The following is a 24,196-nucleotide window of genomic DNA, read 5'->3' on the forward strand; positions in this document are numbered from 1 at the left end:
CCTATTATTTCAGATCTTACGATCTCAGAATTAAAATCGTAGAATCTCAGAATTAAATCTGAGATCACAGAATTATTACGATCTTATTTCAGAAAAAATTTAATTTTTAACCAGAATTTTTATTTTATGAAGAGCCAAAGAAAAAAGTTACAACTCGAACCAAAACACTGACCAACTCAAACGTGTCGATCCAAGAGGTCGACGAACAGGTGCAAAGGCGACTGGCAAGCTAAGAATTTCAACGTGGCTCCTTAAAAAGGGAAAGTGTACAAATTGCAAATCGACGTCACAATTTGTCTCAATGTATATGAAATAATTTGTGATATATGACGGGTGAAGTATTATGTTGTTGTTCATTTACGTCGTACTAGAGCTGCACAATGGACTACTGGCGACGGTCTGGGAAACATCCCTGGAGGATGATCCGAAGACATGCCATCACAATTTTGATCCTCTACAGAGGGGATGGCACCTCCGCTTCGGTAGCCCGACGACCTGCACGCGAAGTCGAGCACTTTACAGTAGCACAGTTTAACGAGGACCAATACCGCACACCCTCGGTCCCTACGCAGGCTGATCCAAGTGGTCACCCACCCGCACACTGACCGTAGCCAGTGATGCCTGACTTCGGTGATCTGCTGGGAACCGTGTCTTAACGATCAGTCCACTGCGGGACGTGAAGTATTATGCTTTGAACGTTGTTTAAAAACATCAACAACATGCAGAGGAACATAAAACCAGACCAGGTCGGTAATTGTGCAGACTGCAACACATTAAAAATCTTCACTTATTTAAATTTAAAAAAATTTCAATCTCCAAGACTATAGATGTAAGACCATCAAAACTCAAGGTTACTCCTATGATGCAGCACTCAGTCCCTAACAGGATGCTAAGCCTGGCTTACAATCCGGTTGAAAGAGAAGGGGGTCAAATCACCTTCCTCTCGCCTAGAGTGAAACACAGGCAGAAGAGCATGCAGCCTGCCAACTCCGAAATAAAATTGCCCTCTTGAGAGCCACATTCTTATAAAAGGGCAAACTTACTATATAATCCCCTTTTCCATTTTACGAGGAGCAGCACACGGCAAACATGCTGGTCATCAACAGTCAACATTGCTAGTCTGTTACTTTTGAGAAAACCAGTGTCAGGATTCTGATTCCTCTCCCACGCATTTGATTGACCCCTGACCGAAGGGTCAAAGGGTGAGGGACACGAGAAGTGTCGTTTCACTCAGAATGGGGGTGGAGTGAGGAGAAGTGAAGGACATTTTTTTGTGAGAAAAAGGATTTTGTAATGTAGATTGAATGTGGAGACGGGAGAGACTGGATGCAGTTAGGGAGTAGGTAGCAATAGAGTACATGTACTTGTTGTACTTATGTACGCGTTGATATTTAATTGTAAATATTTAAATAATCAAGAATCTTAACCTAAAATAATATATATGAAAAAAATTCCATGTCATCATTAAGAGTGATTTAATAACTGAGCGAACCGAGGTAAAAACATCTCACAAAAGAGAGATGTCACAACCAGTTAGTTTAAATGAAGATTTTTAAAAAAACTAACAAATCAGAAAAATTGTAAAAAGTATTAAACCAACAATAATATGAAAATCTGAAATCTGAAAATTATAATTAGTGTTTATAGCAAATAAAATATTGCTCCCCAAGTCAATGTATTTATTTGGTAGAAAGTCAGAAACTAAAAACAGAAGAACCATCGCAAGAGAGAAGCAGAAAAATCCTTCGGTCTAGCTCGGAGACCCTGGGTGTGCCATAGCCATCACAAAAGTGTGCCCTGGGGTGGTCAAATTTTTGAAGGAAAAAAAAATTCACAACACATAGTAAAACAGAAATTTATTTTTTAAATAAAATAACATTTCAGTTTTATACAATTGCAGTTTATTTTAAATAAAATGCAAAGCATATATTTTCTTCTCAAAGAAAATTCATCTAAATGTTCAATTTATTCTTTCCATAATCCTAATACTTTGTCATTAAATGAAGATAAAAGGAAAAGAATTATCATATATTTCAACAATTTCAAAAAACAATACAAATAGAGACACAAACACAATGAACAAATACATTTGCAAATTTCCTGTATTATGCACACATAACTGAAGAATCTTAAATTATCAACAGTACATTCAAAGAAATTCAAAAATATCATAAGTACATGTTGAGCATGCTGTAAAAGAATCACTTAGTTCAAACATTGCATAATATGCAATTTTTGATGCAAAATATTTTCTTGGCACTAATTGTTTTCAAGGACCACGATTTAAATTGGTACCAAATAATAAATCTAACAAAAAAGCAGAACCAAATTTTTTTTTTAAATATATATTTTAAAATATAAGTTAAATAACATTAAATGCTATCAATCAAATGCCTCTGATTTTGAAGAATTATTGTCTCCATACATTAAATAAATTAAAAATTTATACATGCTTTAAAAAAACTGTTATTGGAAAAAAAAATAAAGAAATTAAAAAGTTAGGCAATTTGGAAATTAGATGAAAAAATATTTGTACCAGATTGTAAGATAGTAGCATATACGGAAAAAAATACACAAAGAAACAAAATATAATTTATCAATAAAAAAAAGAAACAAATAAGTTATGTACACTAGAATAGATCACAAATGAGTAGCGAAATCGAGGCATAATTTTCAACAAAAAAAAAATGTGCAAGCCAAATAATAATTAAACATTAATGAAATTTTGTGTAAGATTCTTAGAAAAATTTCACAAGAAAAAATATATATTGATATATATAAATGCAAATATATTACTACAAAACAAAAGTAATAAAAAAGAGAGAAAATGTTTGTCATAAACCAATAAAATTTCAAGTAAAGAAATACTTTTGAAAATTTAAGTAAATATATAAGAAGTTTTATTTTTCTTTCGGAGCAAATTTTACTCTGCAAACTCAGTAAATCAGTTATTTAATTAATTACTGATCATTGCCTAAACATTAACATCTTAAAGTTAAACATACTTTATTTTGTTATACAAATGCATTAATGTTTTATAATGATAGGAAAATTAATTTTGATTAATTTAAGAAAAGAAAAAAAACTTCACTTATATTAAGATACACAAAAATTGCAGTATACACAAAAGGAAATCGGAAGAATAAGAAATATCAGCTAACGGCTTTAAATTATTACATGTTTAATGGCTCATCTATTCCACACGCTATTATAAAATACTTAAACATTAAAAAACAGGAAAAAATTCTCAAAGTCAAAAAAAACATTGATAAAATGTATGCTCACTTGTTTTGAGAAACATGTATACTAATTACAATAAAAAGAAATATTTTATGAGCAAATCTATATCATACAATATCTGCAACATGTTACAAAATATTTTAAAAGATACATGTATTTACAAAAATATTTACATTTTATAAGTTTTTTTAGTCAACAACTCCTTAAAAGTACATAGCTTAACATCCTACATGCCTTTCACCATAAGAAAACATTTAGCATGGTAATGAAAAAGCCATATAGCATAGATTATCTATACACACACTAGCTACAATCACCTTTCTCAAACTGTGATGAAATTCATTTTTATCACAAAAATATTCTTATCACATTTATAAAAAAAAAAGTTATATATTAATAGCGTAGTAATTTTTTTTCCCAAATTTCACCTGAATAAGACTAGCTACTTTGATTATACTATTGAAAAACTGCAAAAATAAATTAATGTTTTATGACCTTATAAATGTTTGTAGAAAGGTTACCAAGTTATTTCAATATTTATTAGAAACAGTAGATTGGTCTGTTTGCTATTTTTAAACAGGATGATGTTAATAAAATTACATATTATAGGCAAGGCGCTCTTCTGTCACTGGTGTAGCAGTTTCAAGATTTTTTAGCAACTGACTTAACCAGTGCTTAGTTGATTTGTCATCTTTAAGGCAAGTAGCAAATGTGTTATCCTTTAAATTGTCAGGTAGGCATTGGCGCAGAGCCTCTCTTGCCCTAAAAAAATTCAAAGCACACATTGAAAATCACAATTTTAAAAAAAAAATAATAAATTAAATTTGAATAAAAGATAAATTTATGGCACACAAAGGCAAATTTTAAGGTAAGTATTAACTTTTGAACGCTTAGTGTAGTATTTTGATGGATTATTCTTAATTTTCTTTTTTGGTCTAAGATCATATTTTCTCTCAGTAATATTAGAAAATGACTTTGCAATTTTATAGTTTACTGCCTTTTTCAATGTGGTTTCATGCCCATTTAGTATTTAACAATTTTGAGAAGAATTGTGATTTAACGGTTTGCTGTTGAAAAAAGAAAAAAAATTTAAAGTGGCATTAAAAAATTTTTTTTTACTTTTTTCAGAGGAGGGGAAAAGAAAAAAGCATCCTTCTTAAAAATAAAATTTCTTTAGTAATGAAAAATAGAACATGAAAGTTATTTTTGTCCCAAAATAAGCAACAACGAAAAAAAACTTAATAAAAAATCTTTTTATCATATTTGATACAATATATTTATTAACTCATTAATACTCAAATCATACTCAAGTAGAGTATAATTTTGAAAACTTTTGAGCACTAATTTCACAAAATTTAAAGATAACATTGATGATTTTAAAGCATGAAATTATTATTTAAAAACCCCAAATTGTACTTATTCTAATTAAACTAACATAATAACAAATCTAAACACAAAATCAAATTTTGATTAATATACCTAGCTGCATCAAACAAATAGATACAAAATTTATGGGGAAAAAAGTGTTCACTCACCCTGAATTAAGATTTTAAAATTCAAAGTTTGTAATTGTTCTGAGTTAGAATATTTACTAAGTATCTGAGTTCTTTTTAAATAAATAAAAAGTATACCACACAATACTTCTTAAAGTTAAAGAAAATTAGGAAAGAAGATAAAATTTTAGGGCATTTCAAGAAGTAGGAATTATAGGACAAGCACTTTTATTTCCAAAATGAAAATAGTATTTCATTTCTTTATCTTAAATATTGTATCAACTTCAGATGATTGGGAAAAAAGTATTAAATTGAAAATAGTACTTATTTATGAAAAAGAAAACTTCAATGGAAAAAATAAAATGAAGAAATAAAGAATAAAATTAAATAGTAAATTAAAACATTATTTTTGATCAAATAATAAAAACTGAAAAAGTTTAAGAAAATAAAAAAATTTCCATTTGAAAAAAAAGTGTGTTTTATTTAAGAGACATTATAATATTTTGTATTTTTTCAGTAACATTTTATTACTGATATCAAATATTGTGATATCAAACAGAAATAACAAAATAAAAATTTCTGTTTCATTTTACAAATTTTAACTTTTTCTAAAACTCGAGGATGGTGTGAAATTTGAACAAAAAACTTTTAGTTTAAATTTTAACCAAAACTTAATTTATGAATTTAAAAATAAATATTATTGAAACTATAGCTACTGAAATATTTGTAGAGTACAATCAATTAGTTAATAAATAATTAAACAAAAAAAAAACACTTTTCTAATTGACAATACAAAATAAGTACTTTTCAGTCACAATGTCATATGAAAAAGTAGACTGTATGCAGTCATTCCAAAAAGTTTTTTTAAAAAATGAAAACAGATTACTGTTCTACACATTAATATTAAAGCACTTTTTAAGATTTGAAAAACTACTGTACCTTGGATTATCCGATAGACGTAAGTAACACCTGATAACATGCTTCAAAAGGCGTGCAGATTGTTCCTTAGATAAAGAGATCACCATCTTACCCTAATATTCCAAAAAGAAAAAATTATAAAACATTAGCACATTTAAAAAAAAACTGAATTGAATAATATTGATAAAATTGAGGGAGAGAAAAAAATACTGATTGAAAATAAAAACAAGAAACCAACATGCATTATCAAACAAAAATTGGCTATAGAATGACTCAACTTAAATAACAACACTTAGAGATGATTACAAAAAAAAAAACACTTTTTTTAATCTTTGCTTACCATTGACCATACATTTTTATGTTAACAAAATCAGTATCATCTATGCACAATTTTGCTTTTCTAAGACAATATAACAATTTTTTTTAAACAAACTGTAGTTGAGTACAATTTTTATTTTACAATGTAGTTTTCAAACTTGCATTGCTAAAAAAATCTATAAGTGCTGTTAAGAGGACTCTATGCCACAGAAAAAAAACCTCATGGTCAGTTCTCTTTCATTTGCTTAAGTAATTTAAAGTATAGAAAAAGTGAATTCAGGTAAGCAAATATCAAAAAGCAAACAAATTGTGGCATAATTACTCAAAATTATCAGAATTACATAGAACAATTTAAAGATATTACATAATCTTGCAAAAATTTACATTTTAATCATTTGAAGAAAAAAATTTCAGCATTTGAAACTTAATGGTTGACTCAAGGTTTGTCTTACTTTTTTCTCGAAACTGTAAATTTTAAACTGCCGATGGAGGTGAAATGGAATTTGCCATGAAAATTTCCTCCCATGGTATAGGGTCCTCTTAAGTTTAAAGACATTAAATTAAAATTTTCAACAAAAAGTAAAACTTAATAAAATCTATCAAATTATCTATTTCATTACGGAAGATTTGACGTTAGAGAATCAATATTGGGAAACTCGTCTACATTATAATTTACATGTTTTCTGTTTCTATAGTTAAAAGTTTCTCTTTCGTTCACTTATGTAACAGAAAGGGAAGGACCTCGTGAAAGAATACTTAAGATCTAACAAACATCATAAAGAAAAAATTTTTAAATGTTTTTAATAATTTTCTTTTTTAGAAGAGATTCCTTTTTAAATGCACTTTAGCACACTATAGGAACTCAAAACAGTTTAAGACAATAAACAAAACAGATATAAACATACCAGCTTACACTAATAAACACATATAATATAAAATAGTCTTTCTTTTTTAATTATAAACTTTAATTTAAAAATCACATGTAGAAAACTTATTCATGCTGTAGATTTTATTATGAAGGAAATAACAAAGTCACAAATTTGATTATTAATTAGATTTAATATTTAATCAGTTCAGTCAGAACTAATCTTAACATTGAACAATGTGGACTGGTGAGGAACTCATAACATAGTGGCAATCTCATAACAATGTGGAACTCATAACATAGTTTCTGTGTGAAATTGCAAATCAACAAAGCATTAATTATGCAAAAGAAATAAATTTCAAAATTTGACCCGATTTGAAAATTTTAAATTTTGCTATCTATGGGATAGTCAAAAATATGCTAAGGTAATATCTGAATAAAGTCCAATAGTAGTGTTTTAAGCAACTCAAAAAACACCAAATGTTAAACTACATTCTGCTTCTTAGCTATACCCAATTAGAAATGACAGGCTTAAAGCAATATAAGGATAGATTTTTCAAGTTTTTTAGAACATTTTTTGGTGAAAAACACCAGGTTTTCCATCCCATCCAAAGAATAAGATGTTGTAATCAGATCTAAAAAGAATAATTGAAGCTTTTAAAGAATCTATTTGGAAATGATATTAAAGAATTCTTTATATAAAAATGATTCTTCTGAAAAAAGTGTGGCCTATCTCTATTTTGCTCTAAACTCTTCAAATATGTTATCCTTTAATTTAATAGCATAGGACAACTGGACTTTAGTCTAAAAATGTTTCCCTGACCAACCAACTTACAGATGCAAAGAACATAAAAATATTAGTTATAGGTAAATCACTTACAAGAATCATGGCCACATGAGAGAACCTTTCATATGTCTGACAAATATAATTTAAGCCAGTCTCATCTAATAAGATCTTTTGTAAGATAAATGTTGCTACCTAAACATAAAATAAACAAATATGCTAAAAAAATGGCCATTATATTACATAAAATAGTACAAATTATAATTACAATAATCAGTTTAGTATAAATATAGTTATATTACAAAACATGAAATCATCATTACTCATCTAACCTCGTAAAACCCAGTGTCTAATATATTGGACATTTGATACAATTTGACCACTTAAACAATCTCTTCAAATTAATTTTACAGTTTGTATGCTTTTGCAAAACACTTGAAAGCTTGAGGGAAAATATAATTAAATTGATCCTTGTGGGTCAGAGCTTTTAATTACAATGAAAAATCATAAGAAAGCTACAAAATTCAATCTAAGTAACCTTTAAGAAAATTTTATAGCATATAAATATCTCATTATTTGAGTCTGGTAGATTTTGTTTTATGACTAAAATGTGAAGAAATACTATAAAAATGTTTAAAAAATTTTTCAAATAATTTTCAAATACCAATACTTTTTTAATATACATCAAAATACAAAATAACTATAAAAAAATTTAATAAAATTTAAATAATTGAGATTCAAACAAAAATATTTTATTGCATTTATGAGTTTACTTTCTTATAAACTACATATTTCTAAATAAAAATCACATTTTTGCCATTATTTAAAGTTAGCATCTCAGAAAATTAATCCTGGCTAAATGGTGTTTTAAGTAAAGCTGGAAGTTAATGATAAGTCAAATATATCATAAGCCTAATAAGAATTTCTTTTTTACTTGTATTGCAATTTTTTTTAACTATTTTTTACATTAATAAATTCAATTATAGCTTTAAACAATTTTAAAGAACAAAATTCTTTTTGAAATTTAAGGAAATCATGTATAACTACGTAGAAATAATTATTTAATGTGAATTAAAAACAACCATTTAACAAGTTTATATAAGTTAGTTGCTTTTGTTTTCAGAAAGAAATGGGATAAAAAAAATTTGTTTATTTTAATTATTACTAGTGCAGCTTAGTTTGGCCATTCAGGTTTAAACTTCCGTAAAAAGAAAGCATGTCATGTTATCTATGCAAGAAATATATAATGTTGCAGAGTAAATGAAACCAATAAAAAGTCTTAAAAAGATGCAAAGGAATATAAATGTATGAAATGAATTTTGAAAATAAAGTATCAGCACGATTTAGAACTAGAAGCTGATTTTTTACAAATAGTTTATTTGGGCCGGGATAGCCTGGTTGGTAGGGCACTGTGCCCATGTCCAAGAGTTCATGGGTTTGATCCCTGGTGGGCCGAAGACTCCCCGTGTAGTAAATGGTGACTGATGCACATTAAATCTGTCGAGTCGCTAAGTCCTCCATGTTCCTATAATAAATCAATACTTTTGGGGGTACTGATTCGTGGCTGTTCAACGATTCTTGTCTTCTGGATTGGTTCAAAATTACAAGGCTACAGAGTTGAACATTAGTAGTCGTAAACCAAAAATTGGTTCGGCTGTTCAATGATGGATATAAAATATAAAAAATATAATAGTTTATTTAAAGAAGGAATGAAGAGGTACTGCTATCTAGGGCAAAAGTGCATTCAGATGCAACTTATCATTGAATGTTTTATTAGGTGTATTAAAAATGCTTTTTCCTTCATAAATATTAAACCTCACCAATTCTGAAGCATCATATTCATTAATCACATTTAAACAATGGAATAAATGTAAAATTACATGATTAAAATAAAATATTAAAGTAGAAATAGAAAAAGACGCACCGTTTTCGATAATTCACTACCAGACTCCATAATTCGCAGACAAAGTGGAATTATTTCAGTACTAAGGAGGAAATTAATAACTTCTTGTTCATCAGTCTAAAATAAAATTTAAAAAAAAGTGAATTATGTAGAATGCAAATAATAAATACCATACTTGATATATAAATTTTTAAGAAAAAATTTGTTTCTAGACTATTTCAAGATTAAACTTACGAGACACACAAATCACAATATAGCCATAAATATAAATATAAAAGTCTTGGGAAATAAAATGATATACAAAAACATAAATTTAATTAACACAAGATATAGCTTTCCAAAACTAATTAGTGAATGACCCCCTAACAAATCATATTGAATAATACAAACTGTCAGTACCTGACCTCTATCTTTTTGAATCCATGAATTTAAAGAGGATTTTAATTAGTTTTTATTAATTTTGAAAAGTTAAATATAAAAATGCTTGATGATAAGGGTATTTCAAAATATTTCTAGAAATATATAATAAAAAAATTAGAAAATAATTTTAAAAAAATGAACTAATGTGATGATAATGGAATGTGGTGGAGTGGATGGAATGGAATGTGATTATAAAAAAAACAGCAACTCATATTTCAAAGGAAATATCTCATGTTAGTTTTAAAGTTATAGCAAATAGTTTTCACAATTAGGTTAAAAATTGCAACATTTACAATACTTGCAATTATGATTAAATATACGATATTGTGACAAAAATGAGCAAAAACTGCCTTTAGACTCTTTTGATAATGATTGGCTACTGGTTTGGGAAACCACTACTTATTATTTCAAGGTACTTCTAATCCGATTTTAGTAGTACCAGACAAATGAACCGCTGTTAATTCAAATTCTGAAACTATGTTTTTATTGATTTGCTCAATAATATGAAAATTTAGCAGTTTCTTGGATAATTAACTGACTTTTAACTATACATAGCAAAATATTATTTTAAGAATTTAGAGTCATCATGCACCTTCGCTTCAAAAACCTTTATAGCACACTCTCGTAATTTCAAAAAGTTACATTTCCTGAACCTAAATTTTGCATTTTTTTATTTAAGGCTTATAGCTTAAGTTAGAAAAATATACAAATGCATGCATCAGACTTAAATAAGTCCCAAAAATATTTTTTGCTACACAATTGACCATGAATTCTAAAAAGCACAACAGTGAAACATTTGTTTCTAATTGTCTTTAACAAAAAAAATGAAATTGGTTTTTCTTGGTTAAAGGGTTAAGAAATAAATTTGATCAAGAAGATTACACAAGAAAAATGGTTATCATACGAACATCTAAAATTAATCAATCTACTTTATCATTATATTTAATAAAATTTTGAAATTTAAAAGTCTGATTAAAAGCTACATAGTTTAAGAGATAAAATTATTATAATTTTAGCGATTTAAATTATTGCGAACAATACATTGACAGCTTTTATCTCAATGACCTTGATAAGGTTAACTACAACTACATTACAATATAAAAACAAATATTTAAGTGTCAGAGTCTAAAACCTACTTTAACTAAGGCTCCAATAACTCCTAAGCTGGTTAATCGTAAGTACTCAAATGGTCTTGTTTTGCTAACGGTATGCAGAAATGGGTACAGGTAAAGAGGTGTATTCGCTGGAAAAAAATTAAAAATAATTAAATATCAAAATATAAAAAAAATTTATTTTAAGCTTAAAAAACTAATACCAAAAAGTACAATCCAGTATAATTTTTATAGCATCATTTAAGAACTTACCCAAGTAGATTAACAATTATTTTACTTACAAATATACCAGACAAATGTATTTCAAGCATCTCTTAAACTGTAGGGAATGAAAAAAAATGCTGTTAATGTATTAATCTTCATTTTTTTTTCAAAATTTCTTGGATATTAAATTTTCCTTAAGTGTGAACAATCAGATTAAAATATAGAAATAATGAGCACATGCTTGCCAAAGGTGAAGAGCAAAATTAAAAGTTTTCAAATTGTTTCAATACTAAATAGGGAACAGTTCACACCTAATAACTATAGGAAAAAATAATATTTACTGAAATAATTATTTTAAATATATATATATATATACTGCCACAGATATAAGCTGAAATTCTAAAATAATTTCTTGCTCAATTCATGGTAAAATTGACACTTGTGGCTTTTAAATGAAAAACTCATTGGATACCTGTTTATAAAAATGCCAAAGAAATCATAAGATTTTTTAAAAAGCTTGCTACTTAAAATAGATTCCTGATGTAAAATGAAATAATAATGAAAAATAAGATAAAATCTGGGGTTTAATGACGAAATTTCTGATGAACTTTTGGGGTTTAATGACGAAAAAAAGCAAACATCTCTGTTACTATTAGTATATCTTGAGTTAAACAAGGTACTTAATTTATTAAAAATTTCATTTAATTTAAAAATGTTTTATTAATCCCATTTGTCTAAATCCTTTAAAAACTGTACATAAATAAGCAATAAAAAATAAAAATGCTACATCCCACATATTCCATAACAAGAGACACAAAACCAGTTGACAAATTAAGATTTGAGAGAAATAAAAAATTTGATGGCGAAAATATTGCTAAGAGAAGATATTGCTATTTATTTCAGTGAATAAATTCCACTTTCTGTTGCTCATGCATTTGTATAGAATGCTCAAATGTTTCTCTATGTTTAGAATCTCTTCATTTTTGTGGTTGTATCTATTTTATACACTGCAATAAAACTGAAAGTATTGTAAAAATTCCCTTCTTTATATTGCCTTCTTCTTATTATTTTATTAAAAAATATTGACAACGTATCTTTGTGCTAAATGAGTGGCAAAGTGCAACAAATTTATTTAAATTATTTTATAATAGAAGCAGGGAAGACATTTACGTGCTATAGCGCGTAAAATACGCAAAAAATTGAAATCGGACGCAAAAAAATGATCGCTACGCGTCCCGCGGGACGCGTAAATTTTTGAAGAAAGTTTATAAATTTCCCGACTTTTTAATCTTTGATATCGAAACATTTTAATAAAATCGAAAAATTGGGACGCAAAAAATAAATCTGTATGCATCCTCGGTATAAAAAAAAAAAAAAAAAACCTGTCTCCAGAGTTAGACCAACACATGTTAGACACACAGGTGGGAAACCAGTTCTATGACTCAAAATGTTGACCATTATAGCACTTAGAGGAGATATTAGGGTAGAGAGAGCTAGTCTATTGTTTGGGCTCTGAAAACTTGTTCCAAGATGGGGGTTTCCATTTTGGCGAAAAATTCATAGCTGGCGGTCGCATCGTACAGGAATATTTTCAAGAGTACTAAAGATTTTTTCTCTCTTTTATTTTATTTTGAATGCTTTCCCAATTTTATTCGTGATTGTAAAAGATAAGCTTTCAAATAAAAATACATTATAGGATGTGTGCTACATTTAGTTATTTACTTTTAATTTCTTAATCTTAAAAAGCTAATAACATATTATTTAAGTATGACTTTGCCAGACAATGAAATAAAAATAATGATTTAAACAATAGTTAAAAAAGGCACTAGCATAAATATTAAAACCCGGAACAAGGCAAAATCAACGGAATTCAAAAAAAAAAAAAAAACCTAATGATAAAATTTATGAATAGAAAGAATTAATTTATTGAGTGCGAAATTTATCGCGAAAAGAAAAAAAATCAAACATAGTGGAATCAGAAAAACAAAACTGTAATCTGCTTCATAAAATAATCCTATGTTTAAATTAATAAACAATTCTCCTCTTATTTTATTTTTTTTTGGTTGATAAAAACAACATTTTTAATTACTGCAGATGTGATTCCACACCAAGAAAAACCGCAACCAATTGATACAGCACTTCCAAAGAATGAGAATTTATTCAAAAGAAAAAGATTTTATTTTTATTAGTTGATGTCAAATAAATATATTTTTCTTTTTCTGTTCACTGATATGCATGCAATGCATTTTCCCCACCCCCCTCGTAAATCAAGCAGAAAACGAAATCAGCATGCCACACCCTTGAGTTTGATTGACGGCCTAAAGGAAAAAATAAAACATTCCTCCCTTCCCTGCTTTCAAGGTCACAGAGGAAATGACGTTTCTCTGGGTAAACGGGGAAAAAAATTTTCCCCTTCCTTACATTTTCCTCTACTCAACTTCAAGGATGAGTCCAAATTCCGCTTTTTTCGTTCTAGTTTAAAATGGTGGGAAAATCGAGCAAAATTTTTCCCGGTTTTCTGGATACCGGATAAATGGTTCTCTACTGTATTTGTTTAAAAATTTATGTAAAGGACCCATTTTTTTTCAAAAGGACCCAGTTTTTTAAAAGTCATGGGTCCCAGGGACCCGGGATTTTGAAAGCCTAGTGTCTTCCCTGAGAAGTCATTTCCTAGTTCATTCTTGTAAATAATAGTTAACAGTATTAATTTTCCTGCACACTTTAACACATAATTTTAGCCAATACTGGTTTAGGGAGCAGCCTGGTTTAACGAGGGACTTTCCATAATCATATGACATAAGTTACATCATACGTTTAAATATATGTAATGTAAAAATTGTTCAAACAATAAATATTTGATAGATGGGATACAAAAAGCAGAGGGATAGCAGTAAAAGGATATATGCATTAAAAATATCCAATTTGAATATAGTGACACAAGAATTACCTTGCAAGAAAGCTGATCGTGTTTCTGGATGAGAGGCAACGCATTGCAAAAGAGCTAAAGCATTACAAACTCTGTTAGATTGATGAGCCTAAAATAACAAGAAAAAAAAACTAATGTATAATAATTATATACAATAAAATTCAAATTTTAAAAGTTAAGTTTTTCTTCTTTCAATATTATTTCTTTTCCAATTTTAATCTTTTTATTACCAAAATAAAATAAAAAATATGTCTGTGAAATTTGATTGTTAATCTTGAGCATGCAATTTTTGAATAAAAAGAATAACTAAGTCTACAGCTACTGTGCTTTGTTTTTAATGAGGGGCTTAAATTTTACATTCAAAGCCTAAATCGTCCTCAGAATGTACTTTTACAGGGGTGATTGTGAGCCCAACGCATAAAACCTAAAATTTCTAGAATAAAATCAGTAATGACGCATTTCAAAAAATTTACGTCTTTATAAATTTAAATCATTGATATTTCCAAAACATGAAATTCTAAATTAATTATATGCAGCATAATTTAAATTAATAATTATGTATAAGTTTACTTTTATCTCTAATCACATTTATTATTCTACCAGAAAAAATATTTACAAATGAAAGAGATGCGAAGTATAAATTATAGTTCTAATATTTTTATATAAAACATACAAGAATTTTTATGCATAAATGTGACCAATGATTTCTTGAAGCTTATGGACCTTGGATTTCTGGAAACTTTTGGATTGCAGTTAGCAAAAAATCGGGAAATTCAGATTTTCAGAAGCACAATCATCTCTGATTTTAGGAAAATTATTGAATTATAAAAACATACGACCTACTTATAACCAGCAACTCTCCAGGGACTGAAACAGTTATATATCTTTGATGAACTTTTTATTTTAGACATAGCTCAAAATGTGTAGTAAAGAAAGTAGACATAGCTTTTCAAGAAAGTGGACTTCAGTTTTTTCTCCAGATTTACATCATAATATAATTGACAATTCTTAATTTGTAAAGTTCATTTAAAACTATTTTAATGAACTAAAAATACATCTGATGACAAAAATGGAAAATTATGATCACATACATAATTACCCGTTTTAGAACATGAAATAGTCTTGTAACATGAAGATTAGTTGTTCCAAAAATTTGAATTTGTATAGTTCATTTAAAATGATTTTAATTAAATAAGCAATTTATTAATCACAGAATAAGACTGACGGGTTGTTTACAAAATAGTTTATTTTAAATATTTAGTTACATTTGAAATTACTAAAACAATTTTACTTCTAAACACTATTCTCATTTAAAAAATGTTAATCAAATTACAATTTTAATAACAGTAAGAAATTATTCCAATTGAGAGTTCATAAAAAAAACAATATTTTGAAATAACTAACAGTCATATCTTGAAAACTATCAATAATTAAAAAATAAATGTTATATAAATTTTATTTAATATATTTCCCTTAATTTGTTATTTTTATGGTTTCATTTTTTAACAAGAAATCAGTTAATTTGCAGTTTATGTTACTGTGCAAAGTTCAGCTTTCTTTCCAAAACTATTGTGACAAGTCTGTTATTAGTTAATATTTATTATTAACTAGTTAATATTTATTATTAACTTAAGTTATTAGTTATTCAAATACGCTGTAAGAACTTTGATTTATGATTTAAAAAAACTTTATAAGTGTTGAATCAAAATTAAATTAATATTAAAACTATATTATGACAATATTTTAGAAGCTCTAACTACCTAAACCAATTTGTTATTATAATACATAGCTTTGAATGCATGGCATCCAATTTGAAACAAATGCATAATTGAAATTTAAAGACTAGATAAAATAGAGAATTCAAAAAATACTTTAACTATTAAAACAAAGTTAGAATTAGCAATCCAAAATTTTAATTTAAAATTATGATTTCTTTTTTTTTTTCTCTTGATTTTTAAAATGACAAAATAAATGTAACAGATTTTGTTTAGTCATTCATCAAAAAATAAATAAATATTTAAGCTATATATTTTTATATTAAAATATTCATTTTTAATTCTATATCAATATAAATAAGTTAAGCTAAAAAGAAAAGATTTAAATCTATGTACTCATTGGAATTTTTTTCACAAAATTTCTTTATAGAAAATATGATAATGTCAAAGATACTGTAAGCATATTATGAGAAAAAAAATACTCATTGATAAAAGAAACAGCACAATTCAAATTCTGAGTTATTTAATTTAATAGAATGACACTATATCAGGAAAAAAATATCTGAATTCATCAGCATTTTTTTTTTCTTCTATTTTTGGCATATTAGGGTAATTTCTTCTTAATATAACCTCAAGCTTTAGAAATATGCATTTTCCACCAATGAAATATAATGTAGATTTTAATTCCATACTTTTTCAATCAAAAGGTAGAATTTTAATTAACATTTGTAATTTTTGTGAAAAAAATTCATGTTTATTAATTACTTTCTACAACTATGCAAGTCAATATTAAGACAGCATTAAATGTTTACTTTAATCTGTACTTTCAATTTCAACAATCAAAAGATTTTTAAAAATGAAATTTCAAATGTGTTGGAATTCAACCCACACCAAGAAAGAAAGTAATTTTGTTAACTAAAATTAATTATGCAGCAATTTATTTAAAATAAATTTTAAAACTAAGAAAAGAAAATAAAAGTATCAATAATTTAAAACACTGTTTTTCAACTTTTAAAATCAATATATATATACATAAAAAATCAGTTGATTTAAATTAATGACTTTTTTAAAAAATCATTTTATTTAATTCACGATTTAAATCGTGATTTAGATCAAACAGATTTAAATCAACAAACCCTGGTTTCAAGTTATTCAGTTTTATTTTATACATTCAGTTTTAACTCAATTGACTGAACCAGAGTGGGCGGTTCGTCCAGAAGAAACCTATTTCTTCCAGGAAACTGGAAGAAACTTGTTAAAATGGAAGAAACTAAAAATGACCAAAACACTTGTTTAGCAATATGTATTTATAAGAATAGCTTCAATTTAAACAATCTCAGTGAGAGTTCACTACTGTTATTTTAATTTCTAAAGAAATTTTTCTTTTCAATCATAGTGTTTCAGTTTTCACTTATACAAAAACAGCACATTAAATAGCATGGATATTATTACTATTATTCAAAGAAGATTGTAATTATAAACTGTTTAAAAAATTGTTTTTATAATAGATATTTCTTTTTGAAAAAGAGTTTTTTCATTTTCTTCTATTTGGGTTTTCTTCTATTTGGGTACCTTACTCATAACAAAATTCTAAAGTTAATTACACTTTTCAAACAATTGTTCCTATCAGAAAATATTTATATTTAGATACCCTCTTTCGTTTAGATACCCTCTTGAAGAAAAGTTTTTTCAATTTCCTCCATTTGGGTTGAAAGAAACCTATTTCTTTCAAGTTAGTTTTACTCCACAGTGAATGAAACTTGCTATCCCTTGACTGATCTTTAAAAAATGGCTCTTAATAAAAACAAATTCCTTTAATCTCTGTGATTTGGAATAACGTGTAAAAAATACGCAATTTGCATCAGTCTATATATAGCTTTCAAAATGTTTTTTAAATATTTTCAGCATTTTTTAGCACATTAAAAAAGATAGAAGTGGCACTCATTTTTTTCCTTCAAAAAATTGCACTCTTCCCCAAAAATATTAGCAGCACCTGATTTATAACAAAATTCCAAGGTTAATTACACTTTTCAAACAATTGTTCCTATCATAAAAATTTAAATCTAGATATCCTCTTTCGTTAATTGTGTATTTCCATATGCATAGTTTGTGCTAAAAAAAGGGTTTGTATACTATAATAGTTCATTATACAGATTATCATTATTCTAACAATCAAGCTACATTGTACTTTACAGTAGTATCACTCACTTAAACACAGTTTTACCAAAATGTCAAAAAAAATTAAAATTTAAGAGAACATATAAGGTAAAATAAACAGTCTAAAAATATATTAAATTTAAAAAATAAATAAATATAACTCAGTAGAGTTATTAAGTTTGATTAACAATCATAATTTTATAACAAAAATGCATACATAAGTAAAGGCATCTTAAAACCTCCAATACAAATTTATCTTTTGGCTACTGCGAGAAATTAATTTTGTGAAATTGAAAATAATGTATTTATAAGAGACAAAGAATAGGTCTATACTATTATAAGTACCATACAGATACACAATACATAGAAATACAGATACACAGTCAAATCATGTAGTTGACGTGGTTGTATCGACTATAAAGAAGAGACGAGCAAGACTAAACAAGTACTAATACTAGGTAATTTTGATTTTATTGTATTGCAATTAAGAAATAAGGTCCATAAGGTTAATTTCGGTCCATAAGGTTAATTTCAGTCCATAAGGTTAATTTTATGTATTTGTCATAAATGGAGCCACATTTGTCATAAATAACAATTTCAGCTGAGATAAATAAAGCGTAATTTTAGATTAATTTTTAAAAAAATTTATTATAATAATAAATAGAGTAAATAAAAATTAAAAATCACACCTATAAGATATAAAATTTTTCTCAATTGAATAAAGAGGAAAAACTATTTTAACAAAAAAACTGAGCATAAAATATATTATGTCTCTCAGTCGTGTATGCATAAATATGGCAAAAAGATATACTTTTGTGAAAATTTGACTACTGAAGTGATTTTTCATGTGCAAACATGCAGAAAAAATATAAACAAACAAATATAACTGCCAAATCTAGTTTTTATTATTTCATTTATAGCAGTAATACTTGACTAATTTGTACAAATAACTTACAAGAAACCAAAATTTCTCATGATTATTTATATTATAAGAATAAAATAATTATCCCATTAAGATATTGTTAACTTCAACTGCGCTTATCAATAAAACAAAATATTACTAACTGTTAAAGAAGGAGGATTTATAGCTGGGTAGATGTTTATAATCTCTTGTAACAGAGCAGTAATTGTACCAAAAGAATGCCATAACATGGGAGCTAATTCAGGAACAGCTTCTCTCTTTTTGCTAAAAAAAAAATTTTTCATTAAAATTTTAAAAAATAATTAATAAGTGACAAAAAATTATAAATGAAGTCAGACATTGATAACTCAATCTTGTTTTAATTAATATGAGTATTTGGCTCAGTTATTGAATTCAGGCTTAAAAAATAATTTGTTAGCTTCTGAACTTCCTAGTGCAGAAATGTGACTATTGTTTATTTGTGTCTATTGTAATAAGGGTACATATCGGTTAGCCTAGCTTAAGTACATTCAACTATTTTTTTTTCTTTTTTATTCATTTATTCTTATTTATTTTATTCATTTATTCTTATTTATTCATTATTTATTTATTATATTTCATTCATTATGGACATTAAAAAAAATTAAATATGATTTAAAAAAATTTAAAAAAACAATTGAATTTACTTGCATTTGGCTAACCGAAAAACATTGTAATAAGCATAAAAACATAATTTTTAATTCAGGTAATATCTTTCGTTAGCACGTCTTACTTAACGATCAATAAAAACTTAACTTTTAAAGTTCACTAAAACTTTTGAAATAAACAGGCTTTAACAATTTATGCTTGTTCAATAGTTTAAATATCCTAAATAAATTAATTTTTATACTCCTTACATTCAGCTCAACAATATAAATTATATTCTCACGCAAGTTTTAGAAGGGGGGGGGGGGACAGAAGTTCAATTTTTCATAATTTTCGCCGTGTATCTTTTTGTTCTCTACCTTAAATCAGAACAACAGAGAACTCATCATTTGAAAATGGTTGCCCATCGATTTCCTTCTAAACCCTACCCAACCATCCAATTATTAAATGTGGTATTTACCTTACATTTACAGCTACTTACAAAGATTTTCAAAGGAGTGGAATTCCTTGGTTTACTGTATTGTTACTGTTCTTTTTTTATAAATATATATCTACAACACATTTAGACTCTGATTTTTTAATAAGTGAGACATAACTGATCGAGACTTAAGTTTTGATCAAATATCCATCTTCAGCTTCATATTTACATACTTTATTTGAAGCCTCTGTTACAAATTTGACACGCCTTTCCACAGCTTTGGAGAAACAGGGAAACTTTGGTATTTCTCTCATGCATTCAGTTTCAGAATTGATGAGTAATTGAATATCATCTTCACATAAGTCTTGCCACATTGGAAGAGAATATGCCACACAAGAATTTTAATTAATGATTTCAAAGTAATCTGAAGATTGAAGTTTATTTTTTGGTAGTTAAAAAGTTTTAAGTCTTTTTCCTTGGGATGGTTTATATAGCTTTTAAGATGCTTCTTATAAACAACAAAAGGTCAACAACAGTTAACGATCTGAATTTGAATAAAAAGGCAGAATCATGATTTGCCAAGTTTTCTGGACAATGTTGCAAGATAATTGCATTTAATATGTTCAATAGATATTCTTAATTGACAGGTTATGTGTTGAATTCTAAAGTAGTTTATTCTAACCCAATGCAGCTGGACTTAAGTGAAAATGATTTTAAATCACACATCAATTCTGATACAATGTGAAATATCATAGTTTCCTTGTCACCCGCATGCTGTGAAAAAGTGTATCAAACTTGTGACGAAGGATTGGATTAAAATCTATGGATATGAAGCTAAAAACTGATATATCCGAACAACATTAAAAATCAAAATCAGTTTTGCCCCATTTTTCCAAAAAATTAAACATTATATGAATAGTGGATACTGAAAAGGAACCTTAACAATACAGCAAGCCAAAAAATTCTGTCCTATTGAAAATCTTAGTTAATAGTTGTAAATATATGAATGACACACAGAATAATTAGATGATTGGATAGGAAAGGTGTGGTTTGGGGAAACTTGTTGTGTAATCACTTTTATGTATCAAATTGTTAGTTTGGTTTCAAAAAAATGCACGGAAAATTTCACATTGAGAATTACTAAAAATTGATAAACTTGTGTTGTTTCTAAAAGATTGCACGAGAGTAAACATTTAAATTATTGATCAAAATATAATTTATTTAGGTTATAAAAACCATCAAACAAGCATAAAAAATTAAGCGTGCTCATTTCTAAAGTTTTGGTTAAATTTTTTAGAAATTTTAAAACAGACATGATTTTTTTTCAAGTTAATTATTTTAAGCATGATGTGTGAATAGTAGATATTAACAGATTTTATGCTGTTTTTATATTTATTACAATAGGCAACTTTTCATCACATAATTGATCAAAAACTATAAATAAAAATATTTTTTATTTCAATCCACTCTATATAACACTCACTTTCATCAGGGGAATTTATTTCATTGCAATTCAAAAAGAGCATTTTCTTAAGAAAAGCAGCCAATTTTTAGTCAGTTCACTTACAACTGACATTAAAAACAAAAAAAAAATGATATACAGGGCATAAAGTAAGAAAATGTTGTCGCTGGTCCATAGAACTAAAAACTAAAAGAATACTAGTCTTTATACATTTTCACTACTCTGTTTAATGTTAATGTATCTTGGATATCTTTAATAGAAAAAGTTAAAGAGAATTTTAATGAAAAATAATTATGCAAAGTAAATGTACTCTTCACAAATATATTGAAATATATTATTTTGTCACAAATACACAAATAGTTTGTCTAAAGTAAAAACTGACCTAGCCATTCGTCTAGACCTGTGGCAGTGACTATGACTATGGTCACAAGGTATAACTATTAGGTGGGGGTGGAGTAACTGTTTAGGACAGGTTTTGGCTTGGGTCGGCGAGAGAAAGGGAATTGTTTTCTTCAGTCTATTGTGTTAGCCTTAAAGTGAAGAGAAGTTATATTTCCTGAAATGTGCCAATCTTGTTTCCGTAGCAGGAAATAGCCTCAGACTTTGTGGAAGGGAGTTCTTACCGTAGACAGACTATACCAGCATGAAAGAAGAAATCATAACACCAAAACATACCATGCTTTAACATCAATTGCTAGGCTGAGAGACCGCTAATAATTATTTTACAGCGGTCAAATTTTAGTGGTCCTGGACAAACAGATCACAATTAATTTTGCGCCTTGATATAGATTATAAAAATTAGATTGGAAAATGGATCAAACAAGTTTTATTGATGTATTAACATGAAAATTTAAAAAACTTATTTCTAGATAAATGCTGTATCAATAAAATTCAATTTTCAAATCAGTAATAAAAAATTTTTAAACTTGCATATTTTTGCTATATCAAGTCTTATATTATAACAGGTTCCCTTTAAAGTTTGAATTGAAAAAGAATAGATATTATAATATCAAAAATTTTGAAATAAACTCTAAATAAAAATGTGTAAAATATCACAAAACAAAAATACACACCTGAGTTCAAGAAGAGCATTTTCTCTAGTTTCTGGTCTAGCAAGCTCACTTATCCATTGATATACTTTATCTTGATCTGTTTGAGTCAAATTAGCCAACTGAGGGGCATTCATTAGTCTCTACACATAAAGTATATAAAGTAATTAATGTTCAACTTATTTAGCTACAACAGGCAACAAAAAAAATACTGCAACAGGAAAATTTATAATATATTTTCAGACCAATATCAATTTGAAAGCAACAAAAATGCTATTTTCTATAATCAAAATTTAAATAAATACACTGATTTATTTTTGTATTTAATCTATAACTATTTGTATCTTAATTTCATAATTATTCAAGATGTACCTAAATCATTTCTGCAAGAAACACCAACTAACAGTTAGCCAAACTTTGAAACCAACAATTAGTTTCATGGGGATTCAAACTTAAGCAATGACTTTGAAACAATAAGTTACATATTTTTAACTAATTTCCTTTTTGTTTGGAAACTTTACTTTTGAACACAATTTTAAAATAGCACGTAACTTTACAATATAGTTAAATTTGTGTTTACTTTTAAGAATAGTATTCTGTATGGAGATATTTCTGTATTGTTCAAGATATTTTTCAATTCTTTTTTTAAAAAAACATCTAGAATTCAATGTTTTCAATGAGGTTTCCGTATCCTGATCTGTGGCAGAATATAAGACAAATCTTGGCAACTTCCGGGCAGAGGCCCAGGAGAAACTTAAAAAAATATCACAGAAAGGGACCAACTCGAAATCTATAACTCGTAGCTACCTCCGAGCAAACATCTACAAGTTAGTTTTTTTTTTTAAATTTGCAAGTTTAAAATCTATTTGGCATCTTGGCAATTGTAGTAGGCGCGACAGATCATGATACAGAAATATCCCCACATCTGCCACATTTCACAATATTAGGTACTTCCCTACTAATGTATACATATTTTTCTTGCTTAACAATTCTTCAAAAATATTATGAGGTCACATCCATCGATGTTTATTTTAATATTTAAAAAAAATAGCTGAAACAAACACATAAAAATAAGGTAATTAGTGGGAAATGTTAATTACTAATCAGTCTGTTTCAAAATGTTATCATTACTTATACAGAGTACTATACCATTGTAGTGCTATTTTTTTAAAAAAAGAACCTTACTTGTTGACTGACAAGGGTATTCATTATTATTTATTTATTCGTACGTGACAATAACTCAATTTAAAATATAGAACACAAAAAAGTCATCAGATTCAACCAAGGATGAAAACTCAGAATAAACTTCAAAACTATTTGAAATTCAAACAAAACTATTAAGAATTCAACTGGTTTTAAAAATGTTCCCTTTTATTCTTCAACAAAAATAAAATATTATAATCAATTAAACGTAACTCGAGCTTGACGTTGGCGATTATGAAGATCAGTTTCAAAGCATTATTTATTTTTAGAAACTGCACATAGCTTGCATAGTAGAAATTTCATTGAAGGAACGTTAGAACACGCCATCTAGGAATAGTTTTGATTCCATGTTAAAAATATGTGTCATTCTCACTGAGTGTAAATTTTTCGTATCGGTAAAATCACTTGCGAACGGAAATCCCATTTGCAAGTTTTTCACAGTAAAATATTTTCCAACAATCCA

At 27.2% G+C, this 24,196-nt stretch overlaps 1 protein-coding gene across 1 annotated transcript; it reads right to left on the reverse strand.

The window, feature by feature from the left end:
• Positions 1-1,841: 1,841 nt before the first annotated feature.
• On the reverse strand, positions 1,842-23,992 carry LOC107438601 (CCR4-NOT transcription complex subunit 9). The gene is made up of 9 exons (XM_016050919.4): positions 23,716-23,992; positions 22,555-22,673; positions 19,121-19,241; positions 14,205-14,292; positions 11,078-11,184; positions 9,543-9,638; positions 7,715-7,813; positions 5,673-5,764; positions 1,842-4,002 (listed from the first exon to the last, which is right to left on the reverse strand). Exons 1-9 carry the CDS (start codon positions 23,737-23,739, stop codon positions 3,837-3,839), a joined length of 912 nt encoding a protein of 303 aa, XP_015906405.1. The 5' UTR covers positions 23,740-23,992; the 3' UTR covers positions 1,842-3,836.
• Between the last annotated feature and the right edge of the window lie 204 nt (positions 23,993-24,196).

Source organism: Parasteatoda tepidariorum, chromosome 10, assembly GCF_982258835.1.
Source record: "Parasteatoda tepidariorum strain Cologne lab strain chromosome 10, Ptep-v5.0, whole genome shotgun sequence".
Lineage (NCBI taxonomy): Eukaryota > Metazoa > Arthropoda > Arachnida > Araneae > Theridiidae > Parasteatoda > Parasteatoda tepidariorum.